General features: G+C 45.3%; 1 protein-coding gene across 1 annotated transcript in view; it reads right to left on the bottom strand.

The window, feature by feature from the left end:
* Nucleotides 1-2,071: 2,071 nt before the first annotated feature.
* Nucleotides 2,072-20,158, bottom strand: part of foxo6b (forkhead box O6 b) — a 49,294-nt gene continuing 31,207 nt past the window's right edge. The window contains exon 2 of the mRNA XM_028596902.1: nucleotides 2,072-5,636. Coding sequence (XP_028452703.1) covers nucleotides 3,924-5,636 — 1,713 coding nt within the window. The 3' untranslated portion in view covers nucleotides 2,072-3,923. The remainder of the gene's footprint in view (nucleotides 5,637-20,158) is intronic.

Here is a 20,158-nt window from a genome sequence, read left to right as displayed (position 1 = left end):
TGCCCCATCATTGTAGCGATGTTTCAAGATGTGGGCAGTTACTTTGCTAAGTACAATGTTATTATAGTTGCCAGAACCCTTTTTTTCTACGTCCATTGTTCATATACAGTATGCTTGCACTTCATTTTCCTAATACCGTGAGACTGTAATGGGGCGAGTATTGGTACTGAACCGTTTTGGTACAGGACGTTCGGTTTGGTAGGAAAAACTGGTTGGGTACGCCCTGTGACTCAGTCACGTTAAAATACGTCTACTACTCGCACATGCCCAACAGAAATTCTGGATTGTTCTGGTTGTTGTTAATCGGCTGTAGCATTAGTCGGCTTATCCAGGTTAGTCAAGCTTAATTCACAATTGGACTTTTTTTCAATTTGAATTTGTGACACAATTTGTTTCAAACTGTATGTCGACATTGTTTTACTGAAGTTGGTCGTGTCTGTGGAAACACTTTGTCGTAGAGAATACCAAATTAAAGTTTATGGTCAAAGTGCTTGAGCCCTGCTACCACTGACCACTGAACTGGGATTTTTGTGTACCGTTACACCCCTACAATACTGCAATTCTGATTCTCCATATTGCAGTTTTAGTATTGCTATTTCTCACTATTTTACTATACATACGACATCTATGTTTGTCTGTACTGGAATCCCCCAGATGCACTTGCTGGGCTTTCTTACTTTTTTTCCCCCTTCACCTTTAACAGGTTTTTTCTTTATCCAAAGCATGGGGCTAATGACAGACAGGTAACTGTTAAACCATATGAGGCAACTTTGTGATTTGTGATTTTGGGCTACATTAGTAACATTGACTTGTTGATGTGCGTCTGATTAAAAAAATTGCTTTTTATAGTGCTAAAGCGTGTTTTATGGTTCTGCGGAGGCTCTATTCAAACCTTTAGCCGTAGCCTACATAAGGTTTCTACTTGGCCGTTGGTGTGTGCGTCGATCTCTTTAAGAGAATAGCGGGGCCGGCATGTGTGTGCGTGTGGAGTGTGTGGTAGAGCGAGTGAGAGAGACGTGATTAGCTTCGGAGTGAGTAGTGACTCTAGAGTCATAGTGAGAGAACCAAAGTGTCTCCCCTGTTCTTTCTGACCACGGTGGGAGATATGGAGCAGGAGAAGTTAACCGTCTCCTTGATCTCATGTTGTTGATAGAGAAGGAGAACCGGGAAATGAGTCGGGGGGGAAATGCAACGCTACCAAGCCACGGCCGAACGACGTGTAGTTACATTTTTTGAGAGGTGCACGTCAGGCTACGTCGTGGGGTCTGTGTCTCCATGTACCTACGTACGTAGCCATGGCGTAGATTTAACACAGAAGCATAAATCACTCTTAAGACTTATATGCAAGTGATACAAGGTTTCCACCTGACACCAGTGTGTTTGTGTATGAAAATACCACACAAATACACAGAAAAACATCATGTTCTTTTTTGTTTTTATTTTACGGTCAACAGATGAGCAGATACATCATTTTAGAAAAAAAATTGATATTTGCAAAAAAATTATAATACAATTTTCTCAATATAGATTATATACAGAATGAAATGTAGTCAAACTGAAAGCATTCTGCCACTTTGTCATCAAGAAGACAAAGCAGTGAAGGGGTCTGAGCGGTCCTCCATAGACCCATCTCCCTAACCAATAAATATAAACTGTATATATTATGTATGCTGCATTCATCCAGGCATGGACAATACCAGGGCAAGTTAGTTCTCAACAATATTTCCTTAATCATTTCTTGAACATCACTGTGATACACCCACACACACACACACTCGCACACCCACGAGAAGCTTGACACACAAGTGCACACAGGCCAGAGAACAAATTACAGTTGGGTTACAACAATGGGCCATCTTAACTCATGAAAAGGTAAGGAAAAAAGCAAAAAGAAACGTGTATGGAAATACCCGTCATTGTCCTTGATCAGGAGGGAGAAGTGGCTTTCTGGTCAAAGCTCGGTGGAGCTGGCTGAGCAGCACTTGACATTTGGCCTGATTCAAACAGCCAATTGTACAGAAAGCTACCGAGCTGGAAAATCTCTCCCATTCTCACAAATCCTGCCTACTCATGTAGCTCCCTCCCCCTCGCTCACTCTCCCTGTATCTATCTACCTTTCTTCTCTCTCTTGTTCCTATTTTTTTGTATCTTGAGTGGGACAGGTGCCAGGACAAGGGTGGGCGAATGCCCCCTTTTTGCATGTTTCCCCTCTGGGAATGAAGAAAATAAAATGCACACGAAAGCTTCTATCCATGCTGTATTGAAACAGGACAGACAACTGCACGATCACAGAACGAGCACAAGAAAAGACAACAGCAAAGTAAAGCTAGGGCAGGGCGGGGAATGCTTGTAAAGGGAATGCTTGGAGGACTCGAAGGACACTATGAGCACGCCGCTTGCCAGCCGCTTTACCTTGTCGCTGGGCATCACCTCTCAAAAATCACCCTCCTTGTTCTTGGCGGGAGAAAGAATTATGACTTTGTGCCGATGAGCGAATACACACACTTGCATAAATCATCCATCTTGTTTGGCGGTTAATTACTCTTGTTTACCCTCCGAGTAACCTCGGGATGGGGCGGTGTGATAGGAGGGAGCCTGGGCAGAGGAGATAGCACCAAATAGTAATCTGCTGACGCTGTGCATCAGTGTGCAATTCGCAGGAGGTAAAGCACATAGTGGGCTTGAACCTGGGTGTTACTGAATTAGACAAGGTTGACTGGGGTCTGACGACGGCAGCTCCATCAACATCCTGGCTTGACCACAGCTGCTCAGTAAGCTGTTCTGGGGTCAGCCGGTGAAGGAGCCACGCTGAGGCAGCCCGGCGCAGGCCAATCACAGAGCTCCTCAGGATGTACAGCAGGCTCTGATCGTTGCTTATTTCATTACGGGGAAAGCTACATAAATCCACAAAATGGAGAGGAAGAGGCACAGAGGGAATATTTGCATTTCTCCTTTCCTATCATCTCCCCTCAGTTCCCCCCTCTCCAACACCAGCCCTTTCAGTCCCTCCCCCCATTTAGTGCAGAGTGACTTTAATCATCACTTTCGGCAAAACACATTAAGCTGGTGTGTCCGGAGTTGAGGAGAGAGAGGGGGGCAGGGGGGTGAAAAAACACAGAGTGGCGCATTAGATTTGCAATAGTGATGCATTACTCTGGCATTACTTTGGAGATTAAAGATGGGACGTTGCATTTCATTGGAGTGGTGCTGTTGGTTGCCTGATGTATGGCTGTCCTCCTGCACTGAAACGAACCAGGGAGAGAAGACCCTGGCGTTCCTTCCTTCCTTTTTCTCCTTCCATCCCTTTAGTTCTTATTCCCTCTTCTTCTATAAACCTTCATCCTTCAACCCTCAAAGCCTTCCCTGCCTTTTAACCCCCAATCTAAAAGCACCTGTACATTAAAGATATTTATGCAACTGTTTGATCAAGTTCTGAAGTCAAAAACAACACCTCCTTTGTAGAAGGAGATAATACTGTAAAGTGGATTGCATACATTAAACTTAAGCCAACACACATCGTGACTTAGCCTGGTCTTTGTGTTACTGCATCTGTGTGAAAAGGATGGATTTAAAGTGCTTGAGAGCTTAGGACAGGCAGGGTGAGATTGCGAGGAGACCATAAAAAACAAAAACAAAGAAAAACTGAAGGGCATGAACAAGGGGGGCTTTAGGACTGGGCTAATTTGGGGGCAGGTTCAATATGGAGACAGAAGGCTTTATAAACAGAGTGGGGGAGAAAGAGAAAGAGTAGGATGTGAGGGTCTACGTAGTCCTCAGGAAACAAAATGACAATACGTATTTTGTTCTAAAGTCTCAGAGAAACAGAATCACAGTCAGTCAGTCCAAGGGTACAGCCCACCAGCAGCCTGGCCCAGTGGGTGAGCTTTCCAGTCATGTGTCAATCCAAACCTTTGGGCCTGGGTTCACCCTGGCACCCAGCTCTGGTTGCTGTGTGTTGATGGAGGACAAGCAAATGCCCCCAAGCTCATGCCCATCCCCATGCCCATGCCTTGGGACAAAGAGCCGTCAAAGTTGAAGTCCATGCTCTCTGTGTCCATAAAGTCATTGAGCAGGATGGAGTCTACATCACAGTCCAGGCTACTAGCAACATTCTCCATCTCCAGATTGGCAGCCATTCTACTGTGGGAGTTGTGCTGTTGCCCCTGGTAACCAGCGTTCCCTGGCTGGTGGTTGTTATGGTAGTAGCCATGCCAGGAGTCGGTCATACCCTGATGGTGAGCTCCGGGGTAAGGTTGGTGACGGGGGTGAGGTGCGGACGCCAGACAGCAAGGGTCCTGGGGAACATCCATGACCCCGGCGGGGTTGGGCGGCAGGGACGGCGATGTTGGGAGGTGTGGTCGGGGCCCATAGTGGTTAGAGGTCTTGAGGCTGTAGGGCTGCAGGATGTCGGTGCTTACTCGTGGGGAGAGGGCCTGGGGGTGAGGCCCACTGTGCATAGGGTTATGGGGGTTGTGGTTGTGCATGTGACTGGAGGGAGGGTTGTGATCATGTCTGCCGTTTACTTTGTTACTGTGACCATGCTCGTGACTCGGACCATAGTCATGGGCAGGGTGGGGCTTGTGGCTGTGGCTGTAGTCGAGGCTGGCTTGGTGTTTGTGACTCTGATTGTGGTTCTGACGGTGGGTTGTGTTCTGGTCATGGACTGAGCCGTGGCCATTGTGTAGACTAGGATTGAGAGCATGCTCCTGGCTGTGATTGTGGTTATGATTGTGGCTGCGATTCTGATTGTGGCTGTGCTGGCTATGAACGCCATTGGTCCCCTGTGTCATTAGTGTGTGTGATTCCCGTCCCGGGCCCAGCACTGTGTCTTTGTTGCAGTACGGAGGTCCCTCAGTAAGGAGACTTTGTAGAGCGTTGTTCTCTGAGTAGCCCCTCATTTGGCGCTGGAAGCTGACTGGCTTGTTCTCCTGGATGGTCTCCATGGGAGTGTGATGCCGGAGCATGCCCATGGAAGGCTGTCCATACATGGGCCCACAGTAGGAGCCCTCTGCCTTGGGCGCAGGCACGTAGGGATAACCGTTGCATTTGATTTGCTGTGGTTGGGGGTAGCCACTCTCATCTAGACTGATAGCCCCTGTCAGGTCAGTCAGCTGGGGCAGCTCCACGGTTGGACAGTGGCCCCCAGTGCCCAGGGCCGGGGAGCGGGTGCTGGTGGGGCTGGGGTACAGTCGAGGGGAGGCTGAACAGGACAGTCCACCCTCGTCCGGTTCGTCAGCCTCCGCCTCAGCCAGAATCGGGGACAGGCAGCCACTTAGTGTGGAGGCAGAGGAGGAGGTGCGGGAATGCAGGTCCGTCCAGGTGTCATACTCGTCACCCCCCATACTCACACCTCCTTTCCCTGCTGGACTGCCATGCTCGGGGGAGCCTTGCATTGTGGGTCCGGCCCCCTGACCTTGTCCCCGTCCGAGGCCTATGGCCCCTGCTCTCTTACGGCTAATGCGACCCTTGGTCTTCAGGTAGCGGGTCCCATTGTCTATAGAGGCCGCCCGTCGTCTGGGTCCTTTGCCCATCTTCCCTCCTTCTGGGTTCAGCATCCACCACGAACTCTTCCCCGTCCCTTCATTTTGCACCCTGATGAAGCGACTGTGCAGGGACAGATTGTGTCTGATTGAATTCTGGAACGAGAGAGAAAGATGGGAAGGAGATGGCAGGAAAAAGGGGGGAAGAGGCAGAGAAGGGACAGAGAGAGAAAAAAGAGATAAACATTAACACCCAAGGGAACATTTAGGGTTAAATAATGATTTCTTGAGAACACAGTCATTTCAAATTATGGCCAAACTATCAAGGCTGCATGGTGAGCGAGAAAAAAGGTGGATAAAGAAAGAGAGGGAGATGGAGGGGAGAGCAAAGAGGGCAGGACCAATCGATACCTCCCCTGACCAGCCTCTCCTCTCCACACGCGCTCACTGAGTCATAATATGGACATGGGTGCAGCCTCCACATCAAACCATCACCAAGGTTACAGAAATGAATCACGCGAGGCAACCCAATCAGAGACAGACCATATCGATTGCAGGGCCTCCAAATATGAGAGCCTGAGATCCAACCAGAGACAGGGGAGGGAGAGGCAGGGAGGGAGGAAGGATGGGGGGGAGGCAAGGCGTGATTTGGCAGGAGAAGATCTGGAAAAGCACCAGAATGAAAAAAGGAACACTCACACACAGGCCTGAAATAAAATATAGGGGAAGTTAACAGGGGGGAGGGGGGAGGAGAGGGACATGCTCATTTAACCTCTTGAAATCATGAGACAATTAACATGACCGTAGGCTACGGCGGCAGATATCGCTATGATGAAGTCTTCCTGCGAGTAGCTTTGAAGACGGACGGACGTGCCGATTGTGGGTGGGTGTGGAGTGTGTGTGTGTGTGTGGGGGGGGGGAGGGGGGGGGGGGGTGTATAGGATAAGCCTCTCCAGACCACTGTTTAAGTGTCTGAGTGACGGCTGTATAGCTAATCCAGGGCTTCGTAGCAGCATTTGAAGCCAGTGCCAGCCTGGAGTGAGTTGATGAGATCTAAGCCTGCCTAAAGGAGAGCTTAGCAGGGATACACATCATCTCAGCTGGCCAAGTTAGTCTAAGTACAGCATGTTCATCCAAATCTTTCCTGCTTGTGTCATTATTCACACTCTCTCCAGCTTTCCTCCCGCTTTTTTCCACCTTCCCTCTCTTTACCTCTGTTTTGCTTTTCGCTTTTTTTCTGATCTTTCGGGAGGAACTAAAACCCCCTCAACCGCAACCCTCTTCCCCGTGCGCACAATCACACACTTTTCTTTTTAGTCTCTGGAGATATCTATCTATTTCTGCCTTGTTTATTACCTGCACATAGCTCACAATCTCTGTCTCCTGATATCTCGAGCCATTCTCTATCTTCATTCACTCCCCGCCTCCTGTCCAATTTTCCTGCTCTCAGCCCCATTCATCTCCCTCTCTGTGTCCCAGCGTCTCTTGATCACGACATTGCTCATTCTCTCCCTCTCTCCACATCCATCCTCTCGTCACCTTGCACAACTTCCACCCCCTCTCACTTTTCATTCATTCACACTGAAAGGCGAGCAACTATCGGAAACAAACAGCAGGAGATGCAAATCTGTGCTTAATGGCAGGCCAGCTTACATTTCACCCTTCAATGCAATCTATACAGTCATCATATGTACTCCCCCCCACCCCCTTCTCCCCTATACTCTGGCAGCAAACAGAGTTGCATGACTGTGAACTGGACAGCCAGCTAAAAGAGGTGACCGCTCTTTGTTGTTGCAGTGTATTATGAAAGCACAGCATCCAGAACAACAGGTAATATGTTTCCCGCAAAATTTTTCCAGGGGGGAATTCAGCATTAAGTGGATTTCAAATCAGTCTATCCTACCTACTACTATTCTCATTCATGAAGAAAAGGCCCACTTCACACACTCCTATCCCCTCAGCGTGACTCTGAACAGGTAATTTCATCCCATCCTCCACTCAAATCACGCTGCTTTGACTAGACTCTCTTCACAGACGTGAAAATTGGATAAGAGAGATGTATTTATGTTTTTTTTCTCTCTGCTGTTCGTAGGGGTCCTCCTACAAAACACCAGGTCGGTAAAATTGCATAAGCTCAATGCTGACCACGAAAAAATAAGCCGACTGCACTTCTCCGCTGCTGCGTGCTACGGAGCGCCGACTTAATCAAAGCTGAATTGAACGATGACGCCGTGTGAACGAGGCCGCCGGTGGAGGCGACCCACATCAGGTGATCTGAGAGCACCGCCCTGACAGGTTCCTCTGCAACATGACGGCTCCGGCTGGGCGTAGCCATGGCAACAGAGTAAACCAAAAAGAGGGAGAAATGAAGAGTGGGGCGAGGAGAGGGGTTGGTGGTGTGGTGTGTGTGTGTGTGTGGGGGGGGTGGCTGATGCTGTTTGATGCTGCAGGCAACTCCAAACAGCCTTTTATCTGAGTCTGTCAGATTCCTGCTTCCAATCCACCAGGGAGGCTCAATCACCAGCAGTCCCAACGTCTCACTACCTGTACCAAGCTGTGATTAGCAGTGTGTGTGTGTGTGTGTGTGTGTGTGTGTGCGTGTGAGAAAAGAGAGAGCTTCTGTACTACCACAGCAACAATTACACCACAACAGCAGACCGCTGTTCCTTCACCTGCTGATACATTGTACAGTACTATAATGTAGCAGCTTTCTGCATTGTCTTCTGCATATCGTCGCTGTCGAGCAGAAACCTTGTATCTCCACATTTCATCATTTACATTTTTTTTTCATAAATCAATGCATTTTTTTTTTTTTTACCTTTATTTATTCAGGGAAGGTTCACTGAGAGGCAGCCTCTCTTTTGCAGGAACGCCCTGATCACATTCACACAGTTCCACATTCATAGCTGGAAGCTGCCCAGTACAACCACAGTCTGATCTGCTGCCCACTGAGCAGCTCCACTGGAGCAGTTGGGGTTAAGGGCCTTGGGCATATCGTCGCTGTTGAGCAGAAACCTTGTATCTCCACATTTCATCATTTACATTTTTTTTTCATAAATCAATGCTATTGGTCACCATTTATGTCTGTCCGGGATTTTGCCTGATTTCGTCTGAGTTTAATAGAGCAACGTAGGAAAGCTTTTTTGCACACCCCTTTTGTCGGGGAGGTGCGTAGGATATGATCAAAAGTAGCAGATCAGAAGCTTAGAGAAAGTCCCGCGCACTGACCATTATGCAAGCAATAATTTATTTAGAAAAATACAACGTTTTGGTCTGATCCCTTCATCAGGTAAATCATTTAAATTTAAAAGAGCAACAAAATGTTTTCAAATTAGCCTTTTCATTTCCTAAAATACAACGTGCTGAAATAATGAAAATTTGGTGCTGACACTGTCAGCTCCTAATGTTACCGTTTATACGCCCAAATATGGTGATCTCTAGCCTAGAAATCTAGACGCACCCTAGTGGCAGCAAATGTTGTCAGCCAGGGTTGTCTAGCAACTCTCCGTTTGCTTGCGAGCTGGAAAAACCAAACTCTCGTCAGGCCAATCACATCGTGTATAGAGTCGGTGGGCGGGGCTTAACATAATGAAGGCAGAGTTGCGACGGTTCTGCGTGAATTCCCTGCTACTTGAAAACAAAAAAGATGGCTGCTGCTGGTGAACAGCGGTCTTTGGAATTGGCTTTGGCCGCGACTCTGGAAGACTTGGAGTTCAGCTTCTCTTTGAGAAAAGAACAAAGAACGGCACTGAAGTCATTCTTTAAAAAGGAAGATGTCACCTTCTTCGTTGCTCTGACTGGTTGGAGCGCTATCCTATTGCGTGCGGAGGGAATTTGAAAGACAACTGTTTATCCCGCCCCTCGGATTGAGCCCTGCCAATGGTGAGTTCCCAGACCCAACATCTGGATGTGGGTGTGGCTTGTCAGGCTAGGTGATCTCTGGATTGCCAGCCCCATTATCTGACCACAGGAGAGTCACTAACAAACTGGAAAAGGACAGGTGAAGCTAGAAGAGGTATCTAGAGTTATTTAAACTTGATGTACCATAGTTCCCAAACAAATGTCATTCATAATTATTTGTGTGGAATCTGATCAACATGAATCAGTTTTAGTTATGGACATTCAATAGACAACTAGTGCGCATTTCATCAAGAAAATAGTTATATAATCAATCAAACTAAATTATATTCATCATAACTGCGGACAAAAACAGGACGATGTGTTACATCTTATGTCTTCTTTCTATGTTACTTAACAAGTAAGGTTTTACATTTGCTGTTTCAATGCAAAATGCTTAAGTTCATGTACACTTAGTTGCCAGATTATTAGGTACACCTAGCTAAAACTAATGCAGTCCAGCAATAAATCCTACCTTCATGAAGGTTATGATCAAAATAGTTTTTTGTTGAAACTGTTTCAGAGAGGTGTTTATTCAACTATACGGTCATTTTGAATTCTGTAGTTTGTGATGCTGTTGAATTGTATTGCGTTACACTAACAGATGTTTCTATTATTTTCTCCACCCCATTTATATCAATGAGAATATGCTAAATAACAGAAAGACCTCCTTCACCTTGCATAAAATCACAAATATACATTATTAAAGCCCGTTTCGGAGTGACACTGCACTGACTGTAATGTATAAATGAAAATTTTAATTAAAGACAAATAGTGTTCTGCTACAACCCCGCTTCTTTTGACCAAATATGTTTTAGCCAAAATATCTTCCATTTCTACTAAGTCATCCTTGGTATATGTGTATTTTAAATATCTCTATAGAGCTCAACAGTGATTGCCCACTTATATAACAGGCTTATATAAAGAGCTTTAAGCCTGTGACCAATCCAACCAGCTCAGAGACGAATCATGACCATAAAACATTTGATTTGGCAGAAAAGAACCTTTTGAAAACTGAAAAAGGCAATGGTACAAGACTGTGTATAGAAACAATCATAGACTTCAATCGTAGCATCTCGCTTTAGCCGTTTGTGGGTGCTGTTAACATTTCCAGTGAGTTCCACCAATCAGAGACGTCGCTGTTACATTTAGGGTTGTGGGTAGTGTAATATTTATCCATAAGATCGCAAATAAAACATGTTTTTCTTAAAACAAGGTTGATTTCATATGGACTTCTAGTTTTTACTGGAGCAGAAACTGCTCATTCACAACCTCGTAGCTGGTGGTCAGTGTACCTCGGATGGTCTAGATATTATAGCTGATAATCAGAATCCTTATGGAGAAAATGAATGGGACTTTTACTTCCGGAAACACACTGAGCTCTATTGGCTTCCTTGGTAAGCTGAACTGAACGTTGTCCTGTCCATTTTGTTGACACCATGAACAGGGGCAGGTCTAGAAGGGGGGCCTGGGGTGGCAAGCCCCAATATGATTGCCCCCCCCCCCATTTCCATTGGGCTAGAGTGCTGTCAATCTGACTAATTTGATTTCCATTGGATCAGAGTACTGTCACTTGGCTGCCTGTTCTGTAAATCGATGCCTTTCCATATATAGATATATACTTTAAACACACATTGTATGGTAAGTGTGTACTTTGTTAAAAGTTTGAGCCAAGTCTATTGTAAGTGTATTGCACTTTTTTATACGGTTCTGTGAAAAAAATCTTCCCAGCCCTTGTCACATGACCAGTTAATGTTTCAATGATGACTATCAAAATTTGTGCCATAAGAGCCCATAGAAAATGTGTATTGTATTTTGGATACACAATTTGTCGAAAATAAATACAAAAAGTGAAATGAATAATGAATATGAAGTTTTATTTAGCAGAATTACATTATGTTGTTCTATCCTATCCAATATTTCCTATATTTCTAAGCATTTTTTTTTTTTTTTTTTTTGGCTGTATTCTGATAAAATCCCCTGTGCCCTCTAATTGATTAACCAAATGGAAGGCACACATAGATGATGTGGTCCTGCCAACATTTGCTTGTGGAATTTGGAGAACTTATTGGTTGAAAGAACAAGTCAGTCCCACTGGTTAATGACAGACTACCATGATGGCCACAACTTGGCCCCCATAGAAAGATCAAATAAACCAAATAATGCTGTTATCCTCAATAGCGTTTGCTGGCTGAGTGCAAGAATAAGGACAACACAACAACAATTCTTGTGTATGATTATTGACTGATGATGTATTATTGTATATTGTGTCTGAAGTCCCCTCCAAGAAAAAGAAATTTCTTTTGATTTTGATTTTTAACACAACAAGATGACAAAAGGGGGGAAAAAATCACAGGACCTCCTGTTTTATCACTTTAATGAGTCCGGTATATCAGCGTTACTCTGGTGCTGGATTGGCCCATCATGTGCAAAGGGAAGGTGGAGAGTCTCCAAGTTATCACTGCAATCAAGGGCTAGAGATGTCAGTGATTAGCCCACTGTTAGCCACAGAGGAGGAGACGATCAGTGAAAACCTCCAGCGTAGTCTTTGGTTGGACTGAAACCTGCAGACTGTCAGCCCTCCGTGGCACACAGCTGGCCAATCCCTGCCTCCGTGTATAAATGAAGTTGTCAGAAAGAGTGATTCTGCAGAGGAGATATCTGTTCCCTCTGCTCTCAGCCTTTGCCTTTCTGTTAATGCAGCAGGAGATGGACTGTTGCAGAGAGAACGGTGACTGAATCTGTCCTCACATCCACCCTCCTCCTCTACGGGGAGCGCGCTGCACTGTATCCCGCTCCACTACTGTATCCCGCTCCACTACTGTATCCCGCTCCACTACTGTATATTGTACATTAATAGTGACTGAGATTGACCCTGACACACTGCTGCTTTCGCCGAGCCATGGGAGAGTCAGTCCAGTGGTTAGCTAATGGCCCGTAGACACACATATCCGTCTAAACATAGAATTCTCACACTTTTCCATTTTTTTTTTAAATGCCAGACCATGCAGCAATTTATGACTGGGATTGAGCATACTGGTTAGTGCTCAGTATGATGATAAACTACAGCATGAACTACATTGCACAACAATGAACATTTAAATGTAACTGTGTAATACAGGGCCCCCCCTTTAGTAGATATAAATGTTTTCAAGAGACAGTGATGTGTATATATAGGCCTATAAGTATATACAGTGCATTACGATCCAGTGGATCCTCGTCCCCTGTTTGCAAAGTTTTAACAGGCTGAGTAGCACTCCACGATTTTACACGAGGTTCCATTTACTCATCAGAAGGAGTGTCCCTTTAACACACTCCACATTCCAAACAGTCTTACTCTATCCAGTACGGTAGACCGCCAAGAAATGCATCCTTCGTTGGTGTTAAAACTAAGACTAAGAAAGTTGAATTCCCCTTCTCTGATTGTATTTGTAGATTATATTACACTGTCAATTGCTGTTATTTTGTCCAGCCCCTATACCAAACAGCCTTTTAAGTGGTTAGAATCTGTGTGTTCTCTTCAGCAGGGTGCCTTGTGCCTGCAGCCTCCATTTCAGAATAGCAATAACAGAGCAATGGCTAATTTTCTTTAATTATTACTATTTTCAATGTCCCATTTTTTATTTATTTATTTATTTTGTCCGGGTTAGCTAGCTGACGCTAATTACATCTATTGCAAATTATCCAGTTTGTGTTGCATAGCAACGAGAATGATGCAACCCTTTGCACCCTTTTCCCTCTCGCTGTCTCTCTCTCTGTTACGAGCAATTCTCTCAACGGAGCTTTGTGTCTGAGCAGAGAAAAAAGCCTCCCTTATGAATTCGAAAAAGCAACTAATATGAAAATACATCTGTGTACTGGACCTTGTCACCCTATAGAGGGAACAACAGTTTTTAGACATTTCCACGCCTCTGTGCAGACAGCAAGATGTGGAAATCAAATCATATCTAGTGTTTTATAGATTTTACAGTCCAGGCAGCGTTGTACGCACATGTCAACAAACGCCACCATATGTTTCACAACTTGACACATGTTTACCTCGATGTGCACGTGCACACAGACTTGCACACATCTGCCCCGCCGCACACCCACACACCCACACCACCCACCCCAAACTGGCAATCATACTTAATCCCTCTCCAGCCTGAGTAATCCCAGACAATCCGAGGCTAATCCTGGTTAATTCTGGGCACTCCTCAGCTGGGTTTCACCCTGAAACCACAGAGACAGGGTGGGGATTGGTCGGATCACGGCGACCGAGGCTGGGCGCGGGGTTGATAGACGTAATTGGTCGGACAGTTATTGGGAGCCAAGAAAAACAAGCACAGGTTTTCATCACGGGTCTTTAAAATACGTCCGGATTGACCCCACGCTACGTCACGCCACAGCCTGACTGTTGTCGCCGCTCCCGGTACAAAAAACATGTTTTTTTACCAGAGTCCTGCGTATTAGCATGCAAGCGCTAATACAAGGCCCTGTTACTTTGTCTACTTTCTGTGACAGCTGGAGCTTGGGGAGACAATAACCTTTTCCACATCATTTAAAGGACTGCTAATAAAAAACAAGCAGGGTATACAGTATGAGCCATTCCTCCAGTGTAAGGGGTTCGGAGAAGTCATTAGCCTCTATCGAATCAGCTCTACCTACCGAAGCTCCTAGCTCAATTCTTCTTAGCGGCTATTGATCCTGATTCCAAAATGAAGCACTTAAGACGCCTTGATCAAGCTGCTCCTTAATCTAGCGTTAAGGCGATTGAGACCTTTTCACCCTGCGTGTCTCAGACAGACGTATTACTTTGGCAGAGGGGTACAGTGGCAGTCACAGCACACTTCACTAGCACAGACTCAGTCTGGGTTTTATAGTCTGTTTAAGCCCCTTAGGCGCAGAGCAGGCGGCAGGAACACTCTTACTCTCTGCCATTTTGAAAAAGCTGTCAATATACACAAAGCCGAGAGCGTTAATGAAGCAATATGTCACTGACAGGGGACGGATGAGGACGCTTTGTTAAAAAACAAGAAGGCCTCTGGTGTCTGTGGGCTCGACGGTGTGCCTGTTGGATTGAGTTTGCACGTGGAAAACTGCAGGATATGTGCGTTTCAACCGCTTGGTATACTCATGAGAGCGTGAAAGCAGAAGCAAAAAGGAAACTGATTTACCTTCTGCTGCAGCTCTGTCAGCTGCGAGACGGGAGAACAGGTTGCACATGAGATCTGCTCCCGGACATTTTTATAGGCTGCTTTTACCTCTCAATCCTCACAGGAGAGAAGTCACTTGGAGGGGATTCTTTAGAGGATTCAGTAGAACATCATGTAGCAGATCTTATAGTGCTTTCTGCTTCGAGGAGCCCTCCTCTAAATGTATGACGCATTCCACAGCACATTCAAGAGCAAGGGTTGCGTCTCGAATTCCACGCGGCGCTCCCATAAGATGCCGTCCGACGCAATCCAGCCCGAGTGCTGTGTGGATTGTTGTACGCCGCCTTGTTGAGAAGTAGTGGGACTAGGCAAATCCGTCGTCTCCCCTCGCTCAACATTTATTTATGAATCCATTTCACACAGCCAGGAGTCATTATGCACGGTCCTGTCAATGGGTATCTCTCTATGCCGCGCATTTATTTGATAATAAGCAGGAGAGGGGGAGAAGATAAAAGCGCTGACTGCGTTCATTGTGAAGCGTTTTCTGCAGGCGGGGAGACTTAAATGAGAGCAGCCAGCTCTGTGTGGGAATGGGTCTCGTCTGCTAAGCCTGTCTGGAGGCAATCGATGGAAATTAGTCAACGCTAAAGATTCACTTCCTGTGACTGATGTCACAGGCAGCGCTTGTCTCTTTGAAGGGAAGTAAAGAAGTGGGAGGCTGAGGGATTAGGGGGGTTGGGTGGGGGCTAAGCTGGGGGGATGCTATTCTTTTGGTGGATTGCAGGAAAGTAATAGGTCAGAGGATCCAGATGAATGCAGTGTAGCTAGGCCCATTCAAGAAACACAATAGGTTAGTTGTGTACAAGGCTAGCAACAGCACAGATCTATCAGTTACAATAACACAGCGTGGAACAGATACTGAAATACTTTTTTTTAATCATGTTTTATATACTTCAGCACCAGAAAATGTCTCTTTAGACATGTACCACATAGGTCATTTAACAGTAGCACAGACTGGATCAATAGAAGTATATTTTGGGGGAATGATTGTAAAGATTTAAGAATACGTTTAGGTCATTTCCTCTCTACCTGGGACGTTTTGGGACCGATTGGTGGGATTGCTGTGGACGAAGTACACACGGAGATACACTGGTAAGAGCTAATGAGGTTTAACCATGTATCAGCTCATTTAAATAGCTCAGTTAACTTAATTTAATATTGTATGAGGCGTTTTCTTTTGCGGGGTACAAATGTTCCACCAAAACAAGGTCCTTCCTGAGACTATTTAGCAGAGCCACCATCGGGAGCTTAGCGCCGCCCAAGACCGCTGTGATTGGTTTAAAGAAATGCCAACAGCCCAGAGTGTTTTTTTCCTCCTATCCCAGAATGTATGTGTGGTGTAGCCAGAACTTACTCCACAGCGCTGCGGAGATAGGTCTGGCAATGCGACACTAACAGTAGCATGACAAACCACTTTTTAAAGATTCTCTGTTATGCCATATATTAAGAACATTTTAATAAAAGACTGACTGCTCTAATTCGGCAGGTTAAAACAAACCCTTTGTAGGTGGAATGACATTTGTATGGTTCTTTGAGTCATAATGATTTCTTGCAGAGAAATCAAAAAAAACCTTGCTTTTTCTGCATTGAGGATGAATAAGAGTGTTTCCAGAGGTAGCAGCAGTTTGGGTTGTACACCGGCAGTGGCTATGACAAAATGATCAGAGCAGCAGTTGTACTGAGGCTGCCTCCTAAAAGGTGCACCAGTTAACTTCTCCTTAAAGAACAGCCGAGGGACTAGAGCCAGCCCTCGGGTGACAGAAGGCCTTTCACTCCCTTCTACTCCCTGTGGAGATCCACAAGCTCTAGGGGGGGAGACAGAGAAATAAGGCAGACAGGGAGGGAAAAGACGAGTGAGGGAGCGAGGTGTCGTCTGGGGCTAACCTGTGAAAGGTAGACGGGAAGAGAGCCTGAGGGGCCAGAGGCGGACAGCAAGCCCAATCCCCAGCGGAGAGGCCTTTAATTGGAGCTGCCGGCCTGCCCAGGCAGCCTCTTCCTCTGTGGATGGACATAAGGAGCCGAGTGAAGGCGGAGAGAGCCCAAGGGTGAGAGGAGAGGGCAGATAAAAATAGAGCCGGCAGATTAACGAGCATCTGAAAGCGGGGCAGGGGATCGGAAAATCCTCCCTTCGTGCCAGAGATGCCCGGTCCTCAGGCCACAGCCAGCTCTGTAAAGAGTGATGGATCCAGAGTAGCCATGAGTGGTGCTTCCTTTCTGTTGGCTCCCCTTACATCACGAACACCCGGGGGGGAGTTGGGGGAGGAACACCGTTATGTACTGCTCCAGGACTTTGCTTTAATTCTAATAAAGTACAGTCGTAGTCAACTGCTGGAGTAGAAATATAATAAATTGTATAATTCAAGTATTTCTTTTTAAAAATCCTCATCTGCTAATATCCCAACTACATAGCTAGTAGGGGTGGGAATCACCACAGGCCCCACTATACCATATTGTCACGATACCATATTATTGCCATTTTAAACATATTGCAATATTCTGCAATATACAGTATTAGACTGGGTAAACCCAGCCCGATCGGCCGGCGATTTGATTTTTCCCTGCAGCTCAGGCTGGAAACCTGTACGTTTATCTATCCTGCTTCCGTTACAAATTTGCGGGGACCAATCACAAACTGGCTTATCCACCTGGCGCGCTATTGGCGGGTTTAACACGATGACGATAGAGAAGCGACCAAGCAGCTTTTTGTTTGCATTCAATAAGACGGCCACCAAAGCGTAGCACTCCATGGCAGCAACCCGTTGATGCCGCTGTCGCTGCTACGTCACCCAGATCGTTGGTCTGATTGGTTGAAGGACTATCCAATAGCGTACAGAGTCATTTGAACTATGCTCGTTGATCACGCCTCTTGTGCAAATTATGTCCCCAAAAGGAAACTTTGTCAACATCTGTTTTATCTAAAAATATACATTTAGGTTTGTTCATCTCACTTCAACTTTATTGCTGCAAAATGGGACCAACACATATATAACAATAGATCCATACTTGGTGTCTGTGTATCAATACAGCATTGCCATGGAAAATATCGCAATACTATGCTTTATCGATTTTTTCCCCCACCTCTAGTAAATATAAGGTGCACATTGCCCTATTAACTTACATTGTAGCTTGTTTCGCCGCTGCCGACTGCAGTGATCTCGCTTAATACTGGACCAATGTCAAAGATTGTTGTTCCCATCAGTCACTAAGTCAGAAAATAAGTGTTGAAAAAAAAAGTTATTCTTTAATTACAGACAGTAAATGTAAATGTAGTTTGTAATCTCCACCCTTGACTCACACTCACAAAAGGAGTCACCTCCACAGCTGTGATATCTATCCTTCCCCTGAGAGCTTTCACACGCCAGGTGGAGCATCGTGACACCTATGGGAGTCAAAGGAGAAGCTGAGAAACAGGCCTGATCACACCTGCCATCAGGTCTCAGGAGAGCACCACCCACCTCAACACTCAGCTGTCACATCCATCCACACACTGAGGCTGTACTACACCTCCAACAAATGCAATGATCCACAGTCAAAAGCTGATACACTGGCAGAAACACTGAGGGCTGAGACATTCCGAATGGCACATTAATAAAAAAGCAACAACGTCTAGATTGACTTGAAGAATTGGAGAGATGGGAACTTGCAAACACCGAACTCTGCCCCACAACTTGTTACAAGAATAACAACTATCTCACGTTTGAATAATGAGATCAACCTTTGGTCTTTCCTAAATGAAAAGAGCTTCCGAACAGAACACTGCAGCCTTGAATGAATAACACCTGAAGAAGTGGTGATCAACTTTTCTTCAAGAGTTTGTACTTTCATTTTAGGTTAGTTTGATTTCATCCAAAGTAGTGCTGAAAAGCCACTTAATCATGACCGTGAGTATTCAACACTTTGTACTGAATATTCATTATAGTTTAAAAAACGGGAGATATGGCTGAATATTCAGACCTTTGCCCTAAAACTGCTGCTTGATTAATGCATCATACTAACGTGAATGTACTACTTCAGCAGGGAACAGCACCGGTCTGTTAGACTGAATTGCCATTTTGGTTCACTTTCATACAGGCTGACATTGTGTTCAAGTTAGCTGCTTACTGTTTGGGAGGAGGGAGTATTTTATTCTGTTGTGTTAATATAGTTACTTGTATACATAGATATCTGCAGGGTGCGATTTGTGAAGAAAATCCAGTAACACTTTATTTGAAGGTATCTACATAAGAGTGTCATGACAGTGTCATGAACACATGACACTGTCATGATAAATGAACCCTAACCTAACCCTAACCCTAACCATAACCATAACCATAATTTGTCATGACAAAAACCAAATGACACTTACTAAAATAAGCGTTATGTCATAAAGATTTATGAATGTTTATAATGTTTATGACATATTCATGATCGTGTCATGTCACTCTTATGTAGATACCTTCAAGTAAAGTGTAACCGAAAATCCTAAACTTAAAGAGTCGTATTAGTGTCCAAACTTAACTGTCAGCAGCTTATGACGCTCTCTTTTTCTGGCTAAACTCCACCACCACGGCCCCTGAAAGCACCATCATCTGGCGGTGCCTGTCGCTGGCTCACAGTCACCTGTTGGTGGCTAAAAAACTGCTGCTGGTAGCCGGCGTCCCGGAGCTCTGTAGCGGCTAAATACAACCAGCAACTGCTGCTCGGATTTCATCCTTCTATGGCACTATAGACTGTTGACGTTACAGCGCTTTTCTTAGTTTAAAATACTTCTATTTTAGGTATATAATTAAAATATGGTCTAGGCTAAAATAATTCAGCAGAGGCAGGGGTATGTAGACCAGAAAGGGTCCCCCGGCAAATGGCACCCTGGTTATCTGTCCTGCTAATGTTCAAAACAAAAATGAAGTGGTGTACAGTAGCTAGGAGCAGTTAACGTCTTTTATAATTGAAGATTCATAAGACACATGGCTGCGTAGTAATACATTCACTGAATGACTACGCTTTAGGTAATTAAAACGGAGTGTATCATCTTCAGAACTTCAGGCACGACAAACGGTCCATCCTTGAGTTTGGGAGCACTGGCTTCATATTTTAAGCCAGCTGTCAGAAATTTGGGGGTTACTTTTGAATGCAACATGAAATTTGACAAACAAATCAGCAATGTTGTTAGAATGAACTGTTTCCAGCTCCGTCTACTAGCTAAAGTTAAGCCATTCCTTAACAGGCATGATCTAGAAAAAGCGATCCATGCTTTTATTAGTTGAAGGTTGGATTACTGTAATGCTCTCTATGTTGGTTTGAATCAAACCTCCATCTCACGTCTTCAACTTGTGCAAAATGCTGCTGCTCGCTTTTTAACAAATACATCTAGACGTGCACACATCACTCCCGTTCTTTACACCCTACATTGGCTCCCTGTGCGTCAGTTTTAACCCCTTAACGCCGACTGTCGCTAATTTGCATCAAACCCCTTCCATTCCGACTGCAGGCGAGATAGCGTGTGTGTTCCCCCCAATGCCGGTTTGTTTACATGCAATACATACCTAGGAACCTTTTGCATGCACTGGTTTCTCGTAGGACCGGTCGGAGTGGGAGATACATCCGGTT

Source organism: Perca flavescens, chromosome 14, assembly GCF_004354835.1.
Source record: "Perca flavescens isolate YP-PL-M2 chromosome 14, PFLA_1.0, whole genome shotgun sequence".
Lineage (NCBI taxonomy): Eukaryota > Metazoa > Chordata > Actinopteri > Perciformes > Percidae > Perca > Perca flavescens.
Note: the sequence above shows the minus strand (reverse complement) of the source record. Positions and strands in the feature narration are given on the sequence as shown.